Source organism: Trichosurus vulpecula, chromosome 3 (genome assembly GCF_011100635.1).
Source record: "Trichosurus vulpecula isolate mTriVul1 chromosome 3, mTriVul1.pri, whole genome shotgun sequence".
Taxonomy (NCBI): domain Eukaryota; kingdom Metazoa; phylum Chordata; class Mammalia; order Diprotodontia; family Phalangeridae; genus Trichosurus; species Trichosurus vulpecula.
The window spans coordinates 180,373,652-180,386,095 of NC_050575.1; the positions used below are offsets into that span (position 1 = coordinate 180,373,652).

The following is a 12,444-nucleotide window of genomic DNA, read 5'->3' on the forward strand; positions in this document are numbered from 1 at the left end:
CAATTAACTAGCTAGACATTTTCTGAGCAGTTATTTTCAGGGCTTTGCGCAGGATGCTAAAAAAGTGTAAGAAAGTTTCATCTCTCAGGGAGCTCATAGACCATAGAATCACATAAAAATGGAGCTGGAGGTCATTTAGCATAACCTCTTTATTTTACAGATGAGGAAACTGAAGCCTATGAAGCAGAAAGACTTGCATGTGGGGAGCCACACATGATAAGTGGCAGAACAGGATTCAAACCCACGTCTTCTCACTTCAAGTCTAGGACTCATTCCACTGAGACAATATGCTGCCTTATATGATTAGTTAAGTGCCAATTGGTAGGGAAAGAAACTACATGAGCTAAAAGTTCAGAGAAGGAGAGAGCACCATGGGTTAGAACAATTTGGAAGATTTCCCAGGGAATATGGGCTGTGGAGAGTGGTTAAGATTTGTCTCAGCAGAAATTAGGGGGATGGTGTGAGAAAAGGCAGTTAGTAGAAAACACATTTTGTGCAGATATACAGTGAAAAAACCTGGTGGCTGGAGAGGAGGAAAAGTTGAATTCTTCTCAAAGGTGAGATATTTTCACTGGGAAAATAAATCCTTGTCTGGCTGCTTGTGTAGTGGTAAAAATTAGATGTGTCTTCCTTTAGTACCATGGCCAGCTCCCAGTCAATTACATCCTTTGGTCATCCTTAGGAAAGGCAGTCAAAGTCCTAACCTTATTGGAAGCTTCCTACTAGCAAACTACTACTACTACTACAGGAAATGGAAACTTTATTGGTATAACTTCTGTAATTTCTCTTAAATAGCAATGCTTTGGGTTCTCCCGCCTTGGCATAATTAAACCACTTTATAGGATTATCAGACAAATATAGCTTTGAGTAGGATTTTAGCTTTTGATGTTGCCACCTGCCAGGAAAATGATTTGAATATGGCATATCCACATGGACTCCAGCTTGTTGAGGTGGGATGAAGAAAAGGAATCTTTATTGTTCCTTGTGCTAAGAGCTGCTTAGAGACCAACAGAGTAACCCTGTAATCAGTAACCCTGGCCATTGCCATCTTCCATGTTACTCGAGAAGCCCATAAGAAATACAAGGTTTTAATTCAACTTTTTCCAAAATGCATTTGTATAAGGCTGTTCCTCCCTAGGGAGAGTTGCCAAACACATGCATGGCTCAGAGTCCCTCAATAGAAATCTCATTAGCTCGCCTTTGTTGTAGCTATGATGTATTTTTCTGTCATATTATAAATGAATGACCCTGTTTCCTGGGCCTCTCCATGTATCATCCTGTCTTCTCTGGAAATGAATCATTGTTGGTTGTATTCTAATTCTTGTTAAAGAGGATTGAGTTTACTGTGGGAAATGAGCAGTCCTGATACATGATAACTTTAATAATATTGTTAGTGTCACCTCAAATCAGGGAAAGGGAGCTGCTACTTGAGAAGGACTGAGTCACCTGAATGAGGAAAATGGAAGCCTGGCTTGATGGGATGTGCTCGACAATAAACATTCTGATTAAAACTTGAGGGCCAATGGAATCCTTTAAAGAGGCAAGGGTGCTCAGTCACTACTTCCTTCTGATGGTGCCTTACCTTAGAGTTGTTCAGGTCTGGTTCTGTTTGGAGAAGTGGCTTCCTTTCAGCTGAGCTTCATTCTCCAGCCCAGAGAGAAACCAGGACTTTTCCTAAATAGAGCTCAGAAGTTCTTTGATCTGAACTATTTGCCCAAAGCTTGATCCAATTGTAAAAGTATCTGATGACTTTAGGCAATATTGGCAGCCAGTCTCCATCACTCCAGACATAAGTGAGCTGATGAATTTGAGTATTTTTGCTGCCTCTGCTGTGTGACTTAGTACTTAAAGCCAAGCACTCCCATCTATTGGTCTGAATTAACAAGTTGGGTTAAACTTAATGTCAGAATTCACTGGAATACTTCTTAACTTTTATTTTGCTTTGAATGAGTAGTCCTGGCTTGAGGATGTATCAGGGCTTCTACCTACAATCTGAAGATGATGATGAGAAATGGAAGCTTCCAGGGTGGCACTCAGTGGCCAAAGGAGAGATATTGCTTAGAGAAGAAAGAGATGGTAACTACTCTATTATTAAATCCCTAAATTTTCCTTCCCAACAGCCAGGGTATAAATTTCCAGGTTTGATTTGTCATTACACTTCCTGGTCAACCTTTCTCTGTATAACTGGGGGTTTTTTCTGGATTTTGTGCCTGTTTTGCATTGGTTCTGGTCCTTTCACTAAGCTCACTTTGCCACATTCTTTCTCTGGCACTGATCTGGCATATGGCATTGAACCACTGAAACCTCACCAAGAGGTGGTAGAGTTTCACATAATCTGATCATGTAAATTCATATTGCCGAAGTTGGACTGAATGGCTTCTCACTTTTGCCCCTCTTTTCTTATAGTTGGTGGGCTTTGTGTATGCCTGTTACGTGGTCAGTGTCTTCACAGAGGAAGAAGATAGCTGTAAGTATTCATCTAAAGATTCTTCAGCAGTGGTTTTGATAACAGTCCATTTCTGAAGGCATAACATCCCACAGTGCCATAGGAAGCTGATATGAGAGGAATGGGGAAAAAACAGGAAAGAGAGGAAGGACAATAGCAGAATGGTAAGGAAAGAGAATAGAAGAAATAGGGAAGAGAAAGAAGGAGAATTCAGGAATTGGAGGTATGAAGAAGGGGAGGGCAGATTGAACAAGAGAGAGGGAAGGGATTGAGGAGAAAGAAGGGGTAGAAAGTGTGAGAGGAGAAGAAAGGAAGGAGGGGAGAGGAGAGGAAAGAGGAAGAGGAAAGGAAATGAGAGGAGAGAGGAAAGAAGGGAAAGGGACAGATGAGAGGAAAGGAAAGAGGGAAAGAAAAGTTGAGGACAGGGGGAAAAGGAGAGGTCAAAGCAGGAGAGAAAGGAGAGGTGAAGAAGGAAAATAAATAGTGGAGAGGAAGAAGTGGGGAAGTGAGAGGAGGGAGATGAGGGGATGGGAAAGAGAGTACAGGAGAGGAAGGGAGGAGGAGGATAAGAGGAAGAAAGAGATAAGGGGAGGAAAGAGAAGAGGAAGAGAGGGAATCCTAATTCCAAGGGGAAGGAAAGGAGAGGAGAGAATAGAGAAAAGAGGGGAGAGATGGACAGGGAAAAGACAGGACAGAGAAGACAAATAGTATTTTTTCTATCCTTATTTTGCGATGTTCCCAGAACCTATTAGCGTAGCTTAGACCTGACAATGAAAGTCTAAGCACTGAGAATTCTTTTCCTCTCTCCTGAACACAAACTTTTCCTGTTATGCAAGAGCTGGTGTTTGGCCACTCCTGCTGGCTAGCCATATAAAAGAGACAACCATTTGAATTGAGAATCTGAGAGAATCCTGGGCCACTTGCATTTAAAATGAGGAAGAAGCTTCAAAGGTTGTAGGTGTTCCCTGAGAAGGGAGCTCACCTTGTTCTCCTCGAAGCAGATGGCATTCAGGCATAGTGGTAGGGAAATTATTATTCCTATTTGGAATCATAGATTTTCAGACTTCCAGTAGCATCCTACCAGGGCCAGAGTGCTAACCAAAAATAACGAGGTAGCAAAATGATAGGGAACAAGAATTTACTAACCATAAATATATCGTTTACATGCCTTTAGCATGTATAAGGGCTTCCAGTATCTTTGTCAGCTCTCCCCCCTGCCTCAACCATACATGATTAGATGCATAGGTGAAAAAATAAAGGCTGCCTGCTCAGCATTTCCTTAGGCATCAACAAAGGGCAAGGGCCAGGGGGTGGCTGATGGAAACTCAGCAGGTGTGAAGGGACAGGAAGGAAACAACAGATGGATGGATGCTCTGTGGCCATATCAAGTGGTTTCCAAAAACTGATTTCCCTCAGTTTCCAGAGGAAAATGTCAAGAGACTCAGGAAGTTTAGAGGCTGCTCAAATTCCACTATTGTTTTCAGTAGGAGCTGAAAATTGACATTCTTTGTATTTTTTTAAAAAGCAGAATTGCCACATAAAGCAGTCAGCTAGCAAGGCCCATGGAGAGAAAAATCATTGGTCTAGACAGATAAGGTGTAGATGCTCATCTTAGACAATTGTCCACCAGATTTTTCATGTGTACTGATGCTAATTGCAAAATAAGAGTGGTTCCCTTCCTCTAATCAAAATCCTTAATGAGAATGCTGGGTGTGTGATGGTATAAGTCCTCTAGGTGGCACAGGGAGCACTAGCAGTGTGGTGGAAAGTTCTCTCCAGAAAGCAAAGCCAAACCAGCAGTGGTATTTTCCCTATACACTCTTGGCACCTGAATTTGTTTCATACTTTGGAGTTCATCTCTGAAAGTACTAAGTCAGTGGAAAGAGTTTTGGACCTGGAGTAAAGAGAAACTGAGTTCAAGTCTTGCCTCTGGTATATACTAGCTGTGTGAATCTGGGCAAGTCACTTAACTTCTATGAGATCAATTCATCATATATAAAATGAGAACAGTGCTATGGTAACACCTACTTCACAGGGTTATTGTGAGGTTCAAAGGAAATCATATGTCATGAGTTTCATATCCCAGGTTCCTAATGCACAGAGAAATACCACCTTAGAAGTTTTATACAAGGGCTTTTGCCTCTCTATATGTAATGCAGCTCTTCCCATTTACTTAGTATGGGAGATCCTGTTGCAGGTGAATGAAGTCTCTAGAAATCCATGCAGATGGCTGGGGAAGTTGAGACTGCTGGTATGTTTCAGCCCTGTCTCAGCCTCAGCTGGAGGATGCCAGGTTGAATAATTAACACTGACAAGCCATCAGTATTCTAGGCTTGCAGAAGGGGCTAGTCCTTTTGCTGACCTGAAAAATTTGAGCAGCATTTTAATTTTCTCCTCTATTTGTGGTTTCCTTTAAATGCTCCTTTGATGTTGGGCATGTAGTAGTTCTAAGTATTCAGGCATATTCATCGGCAAGTAAGCAGGGATGGGGTTTTCATGAGGTAGTGGGTCAGTGGAATCCACTTGTGCCATAGAGTAGGCATGAGGTCTTCATCGAGGGAACACTTAACAATGAACCAGTCATGTGAAACTGTCCATTAAAGAAAATCTCCCAAGACTTGAATTGAGAGCTTCATATCCATTCACAGCCACAAATGACCATTGTTGAGAGTGTGCATATTAATAGTATCCACCTGCTGGAATTATGGGCTGCATCCCTACCTGCAAATGAACCAAGGCAGAAAGGTCTTGGCTTGGTACGACCAGGTCATGCTAGGATGGAACCACAGATGAAGCCTAATTGAGTTAAGGTAACTTTAATGTTTTCCCTAAACCACTACCCTCCACCCCCAAGTGGAATTTATCCTGGGCCACTGTTTAAATAATGTCCTGAGTCTGTGAATGGAGATGTAGAACTTTGCAGAGGTCAGAACAATCTGCAAACGTTGCTGGGAAGAATATCTCCTTTTTTGTTCCTGACCTTCCATTCCTCCTCATCAAGAGAGGCCTTGGTCAGGGAGGAGGTCTGGAGAAATTCAGTCCAATCCCCATCCTTGGTCAAATCTGTTGCCAATTTCAAGGAACTATTCTGAAGATGCCCCAAAGCTTTAGGTTTCCCAGATACATAGTGAAGTTGATAGAACAACTTATCATTTTTTTTTTCCTATAATGATGCTTATTTGGCTGACTGGAATGCTTTTTAAGTGCATTGTTCCCAACAGAGGAAACAAGGAAGTCTTTGCATTTTGGCTGTTATTTATTCTAAGAAACACTTTTAAAAATACAAAATAGCCTCAGCGTTCAATGGTATTAAATTTTCCCCACAAATATTAGCAGCCTATTAGCATTTCAGACACAAATTAATCTTGGCTAAGCTTGCAAACATATCTGATATGTCTGTATAGCTTTGAGGAAAAACTGATGGCATAGCCAGGTGGTATGGTTCTCCCCATTTTACCTCCCCCACCATCGTCACTGGGGAACATCACTGTTCCTCTTTCTACATGGGGCTGATTGCCTACCAAAGTGACCAAGGGATGGAATCAAGCCCCAAGCACTAGAATCTTGAGTGAGAGGACCTGGGCTCTATCTTTGTGACCTTAGGCAAATCGTCTAACCTCTCTGGGTTTAAGTTTCCTTGTTTATAAAAACTTTTAGACTACAAGGGGCTAAGACCCCTTCTGGCTCTAAATCTGGGCTCCTATGACCTTTCTTTGTTTTAATCTATTTAAAAACATTCAAATGGGAAGTCATCTGCTAAACCACTTCCTTTCCAGAGAAAGTAGGCTTGCTGGAGTCCTGTAGTGGGTATGGTGTTTTGATTTCCCTGAGGCTACCAGTGGCAGGGAGGGAGGAAGGGGGAGGCAGGAATGTCCATTCCTGTCTATTGCAGAGGATCTCTTATGTGTCCATCTGTCATTACATGCTGCTGGTTCTGTTGGTTTATTTTCCTTTTTTTTTCCTTTTTTTTTTTTTTACACCATCTGCCATGCTTTGGTTTTGTTTTATTTGGGTCTTAATTTCTTTCAGTTGATTTCATTGGTGGATTTGATCCATTTCCTCTCTACCATGTCAATGAAAAGCCCTCCAACCTATTGTTCAAGCAGACATACCTGTAAGTATAGGCCCTAGAGGGAGAGACCCCTCAAAGCCCTGATATTCCATATATGTTCCCTCACAGTAGGACCTCTCTACTAGGGGCTTGTTTATTTGGGATTTGACAGATGGAGGTCCTGGAACAAAGTTGGCATTCTTTTATGGTAAGGCCTCTATGCAGTGAATTAAATGCTTCAATTTTCATTGTCCTAAATGCACACTATTTCTCCCCAGCATTGTGTCCCTTTTAGCAGACAAAATTAGGCCTATAAGGCCCGATTCCTCCAGGCAAGCATTCATGCCCAGTTTCCTTCTACGATCTTATTGCTTTGGTACTTTTCAATCCCCTGACCATTTTTTGTGAATACCTTTATGCTTCCTGTGAGAGCTCCGGAGGGACAGTTCTTTGGATTAAGGAGTGTGTTCTCATTGATATTGCCTTAAGGACATAGTTTGTAAAGCTAAATTTGTTATCTTTCTTCATAAAGTTTTTTTTTTTCTCTCTGAGGTCTTCAGGACTCTAAAGGTAGACGTTTTAGATAGGGCTAGGGGACCCAGAGAAGTCTTTTGTGGATCTTAAGCAACTGACCACTTCCAGACCTTTTTATCAAAATTGGGCATTTATCAAATGAACTTCGGAGAATCTCTGCAACAGAATTTATATCTCAACTTGACTTCTTCTGTTATTAAAAATCTTCTTGTGCCACCTCTCTCCACTATCAGGGAATGTAGTCCAAAAGCACTCTAAAACCAGATTTTAAGTTATTTTTAGATTTTCTGCTATTTTTATAATGTACAGTTGCCTATTCTTTCATTATCAAGGACCACTGAAAGTGAGTGATGCTTGAGAATGAATGTCTCACCAAATCTCACACTCCCAGGCTCTTGAGGAGTAGAGCATTAACTTGGTAGTCAGAGGCATTTTGCTGTTTATCCCATGTGTGACCTTGGGAAAGTCACTTCATTTCTCTAGACCTCAATTTCCTTATATATAAAATGAGCTTGGGTTGAACTTGGCTTGATGATCTCTAAGATGTTTCCTGGTCTAAATTTTACAAGCCTATGAAGTTAAGTGTGCAATTACCCATGGGGTGTCTAGGTGGCACAGTGGAAAGAGCCCTGGGCTTGGAATCAGGAAGACTCATCTTCATGAGTTCAAACCTAGCCTCAGACACTTACTAGCTGTGTGATCCTGGGCAAGTCACTTAACCCTGTTGGCCTCCATTCCTCATCCGTAAAATGAGCTGGAGAAGGAAGGGGCAAATCACTCCAGCATCTTTGCCAGGAAAACCCCAAATGGGATCACAAAGAGTCCAACATAACTGAAGCAATTGAACAGTTGCCTGTAGCCCTGTTGAATGACAGATATTAGGTGATGTCAGAGCGCACAGAGTGTTGGGCCTGGAGTCAAGAAAACCTGAGTTCAAATCTGGCCTTGGACACTTACTAGCTGTATGACCCTGGGCAAGTCACTTAACTGCTGTCTGCCTCAGTTTCCTCATCTGCAAAATTGGGATAATAATAGCAACTACTGTGAAGATCAAATAAGGTAATAATTGTAAAGGGCTTAGCTCAGTACTTGGCACATATTGCCAAGTTAGCTATTATTTGGGGGAAGGACAGACTGATTTCCTTTGTAGTCAGTCAGTGGACTTTTTAAGCCCATTTCCTCTTCTTGACCCACTATGGAACAGTAGAATTCTTTGGGAAACCCTTTGAAAACTTGAAGATGAGAATCCAGTTACCCCTGAGTCTTCTTTCACCTGGGTAAAGAACTTTCCTTTGGGAAAGTTTTTGTTGTGACCTGGGCCCTCCTAATCCCAATTCTTCTCCCTGTCCCCACAGGCCTTCGTAAGTGAAGAAGAGGATGCTGCACTAGTGCTCAGTAAAGAAGGGTCCATCCCTATCACGCGGAGACCCTGGTCTGAAGAATTCATCCCATCTTACTCCTTAACACAATGAATGTACTACACATGGCTGGGCCATTTCCGTTTTGAGTCTGAGTGTTCCGATGATCCTCATCTCCATCCCAAGTGTCCTAGGACCCTGGGCCTTTAACCTGCCTTGCCTCAGGCCTGGTTCCAAAAACTACAGCCTGGAAGCCCTCACCTCCTCCCCCCTCCAACTCCTGCCTGTCTGGGGTCCCCTGGCCCACAGAGATAGGCATGGTCATGACCCAGCTGCAGATGCCTACTTTTTTTGTAATTTTCTTTAAAAAAACAAAAACAAAAACAAAAAATCACATATGTATGTACTCACAGCTGCTCCTACCCCATGGCTCATGTCACATGGGATGTTCTTTGCATCAACGGAGCAAAGTTGGTGGACTCTGTATGTTGTAGTGATCCCTCCTGCTACCCCCAGCCTAGGCTCGCCTTTGAGGTACAACAGGCACCTCAGGCCTTGTGATGAGTTTGTCATCTTTATTCCATGACCTCAGAGCACTGAGCTCTGAGTTCAGAGTGGAAGAGTCTGTCTGTGGGAAGCAGGGTAGTGAAAGAGATGGCAGAGACAGGGGAGGCACATGTATATATATACATAAAATATGTATGTACGTACACACATGTTAATGGAATATCCTTCATGAGCCATGGCCATTGAGTGAACAATTAAACTCAATAATCAAATGCCATTTCTAAACTCATTGCAATTTTGTTTATTTGCAAGCAAGTGGAGCCTCTGGCTGTACCTCTGTTATGGAGCAGCTTTTACTGGACGCAAACATTCTCTGGTGGCCCGCTGGTCAACTTCAGGAACATATGAGTTGGGGCAGCTAGGTGGCGCAGTGAGTAGAGCGCCGGCCCTGGAGTCAGGAGGACCTGAGTTCAAATCCAGCCTCAGACACTTGACACACTTACTAGCTGTGTGACCTTGGGCAAGTCACTTAACCCCAATTGCCCTGCCTTCCCCCCTCCACAAAAAAAAAAGGAACATATTAGTTAGCAAAATCATCTAGCAGTAAACCTATGGGCTAGGATTCAGGAGACCTTTCTTCCAGGTTTGACTATCACTAGCTTACCATGCAACTTTGGAGCCTGACCTCTCTGGGCTTCATTATTCCCATCTGTAAAATGGGCTAGTTGAACTAGATGTGCACTTTTAAAGCCATGATCCCATGATTAAGGGTCCCTTCCAACTCTGAGATTTGATGGTTCCAAGTCTATGAATTGACTATACATTTAGACAAAAGAACCAGTCTGATGTTTTTAATATATTCTAAATGTATAGGCCGCTCATTGACCATCATAAGCCCCAGCTCTAGGAAGCAGGGGCTGGACAAAGATAAAACTGATCATCATTTCATTGGGTCATCTTTGATAAGGAGTGGATTAGCAGGGTGTTGCTATGCATGACCACATTTCACTAAAATGAGAACATATCAAACCTGAAAGGAGGCTCATGCTCAACATGTCTATATGCCTGGCTCACCCAAAGGCTCCAAACCCATGAAATAATGCTGCCCCCTGCATGTGGAGGAGGGCAGCACCAGCAGCTGGAAGGGCCCCAAGTAAGTCTTCTGAGTCCTCCCCCTTCTGTGCTACCACTCTCTTCATTCACCCTTTTTTCCTTCTTCCAGCCCCACAAACCTCCCTTTAACTCAGTGCTGGTCTCCACCCTCCCCTCCTGCTTCCGGGGAAGAATTCTAATCTTGATCATTTATAGCACAGCATGAAGCTACATCTTTGTCCCTCCTTCCTTGGACCTGCATATAGTTAAGCTCTCTCTGACCAAAGGGATTTTAGGTACAAGGAAATAGAAGAGAGATATCAGGGATTCAGAAGGTCCTGAAATTGCACCCCAGCACAGCCACTGTAGCCTACATAGTAATTGGAATTTGGGTTGAATGGCCTTCCCAGAAAACAATGCCTTTGCTTGGAGAAAATTTAATGTACCAAAAAGAAAAAAATCAGATTATCGAAATGTATATTCACATTTTTAAAAGAATACTGAAATCAAGATTCTTTAAGAAGAAATTTCTTGATTGCTTTGCAGATAGCGATTAGGATTTCTGAGTTTGACTGCTGGCTGTGCCGCTGACTCCTTGTGAGCCTTGGAAAGTTACCACCTCTTCTGTCATTACTCCTCCCTAGTGAAATTAGGCAGTTGAACTAAGTGATCTGTAAAATCCTTTCCTGCTCTTTCTACTATCTGTTGTATAAAGAAGGTCCAACCAAACTCCTAAAATAGCGGCCTTCCAGAGGGCCCTCGGAATTCCTCTCCAACACAACTATTGATCAGACATCCATCCTTCCTCCTGCCTAGAGGCACATTGATTGGCAGCCAAGTTCAAGGGTTTCAAGGCTCCCTACTGGTGGAATTTCATTCCAGTCAACCCTGGTGGAGGGCCAGCTAGGTGGCACAGTGGATAGAGTGCTGGGCCTGGAGTCAGGAACGCCTGAGTCGAAATCTGGCCTCCGAGACTTACCAGCTTCATGACCCTGGGCAAGTCACTTAAACTCTGCCTCAGCTTCCTCATCTGTAAACTGGAGATAATAATGCCATCTGCCTCCCAGGGATATTGTAAGGATCAAATGAGATAATAGTTGTAATTCTCTTAGCACAGTTCTTGGTACAAAGTAACGACTATATAAATGCTAGCTATTATTATTAGTGAATAAAAGATTAGGCCTTAGCAAATGCCTCCCACCTTCAAGGGCTGGCCTCAAGGCATGGATTATACCGGAAGAAACTTTATTGCAAAAAATTAAAGAACTCCAAACATAATCATGGCAAAAACCAAAGCAGAAATTTGCACCAAAAAAAAAAAAGTCCTATGAGACTATTTTAGATGTATAGTTTTAGGTATGGACTATTTCCCGTTTCCTTTAATGTTCCCTTACTATTTCCCAACTAACCTAACCTTGCTTGAAGTTGCAGCTATGACTTCTATGATGAGATTAGAAACTGGGACTTCACTTGCTCCTTCATCTGGGTAAGAGGCTTGATCATTGTATGCTCAAAAGGCAGGGTTACCAGTCCCACCATTATCCCAATGTCTTCAGGGCTCCAGAATCAGTATTGGTTTCCCAAACTCAGTAGTTCCTGGAAGGATCAAGTTAGAGAGAGTGTCTAGGAAGAGTTGATTTTCACTGTTACTCAGAGATTGGACTGCAGGGGGTTTACCAGTGGAGAAGGAAATAGTAACAGGGCTTGGAGATCTCTATAGCCCACCCTACCTTTCCATCACTCTTGCCAAATCCTCACCCACCCATGTGAGATAAGCTAGGGACAAGGTTTATCTAGACCCGTGACTTCATTGGTATAAGGAACTCCAAGGTGAGGAAACTCCCTCTCCCTATGTATGGTGGCACCTTCTCTGCAACTGATAGCCTTTGGAGAGTTGCCTAGAGCACTGAGAGAGTAAGTGACTTGTTCAAGGTCATATAGCTAGTTCATGTCAGCAGTGGGACTTGAATCTTGGTCTTCCTGACTTTAAGGCTGGCTCTCTTCCCACTGTGCCATACTGCTAAGGCCTTGCACTCAAACTGACAAACCCAGGTGTTAAATGTGATGGTACCTGGAATTCATATGACACTTTTTTCTTCTCAAAGCCATCTTTGACCTCTCCAGGGCAATATTTCTGCCTTACAACACTGCTTTCAGATAAGCTCCATTTTACAAATAGAGAAGAGAAACAGAAGTTTGAAATAGCCATTTGACCTTGGCCTAACCTAGAAATTCAGGCCACTATTTGCCACTTGACCCTTCTCCTCTCTGGGCCTATTTCTTTGTTTTTTAGATGAGGAAGTTGGACCTGATCCATATTAAGCCTCCTACCATCTCTGATCTGCTGGCATTGTCGGTTAACTAATCTGACCAAAGTCATAGCCATTTTGTGGCAGAGTAAGTGTGGTAAGAGTCCCTTAACTCACCCAAGCATCGCTCAGTCCGCTAGAGCTTGG

General features: G+C 42.8%; 1 protein-coding gene across 2 annotated transcripts in view; it reads left to right on the forward strand.

Moving 5' to 3' along the window:
- The window catches only part of NKAIN4 (sodium/potassium transporting ATPase interacting 4), a 115,231-nt gene extending 106,058 nt beyond the window's left edge, over positions 1-9,173 (forward strand). The window contains exons 5-7 of one of the 2 annotated variants that reach the window (XM_036751127.1): positions 2,407-2,467; positions 6,476-6,560; positions 8,387-9,173. In XM_036751127.1, the coding sequence (XP_036607022.1) occupies positions 2,407-2,467; positions 6,476-6,560; positions 8,387-8,396 (156 nt within the window). In that variant the 3' untranslated portion in view covers positions 8,397-9,173. Of the gene's footprint in view, positions 1-2,406; positions 2,468-6,475; positions 6,565-8,386 lie in introns of those variants that run through there. The other variant, XM_036751128.1, reaches the window with a different exon arrangement.
- The last annotated feature ends 3,271 nt before the right edge of the window (positions 9,174-12,444 follow it).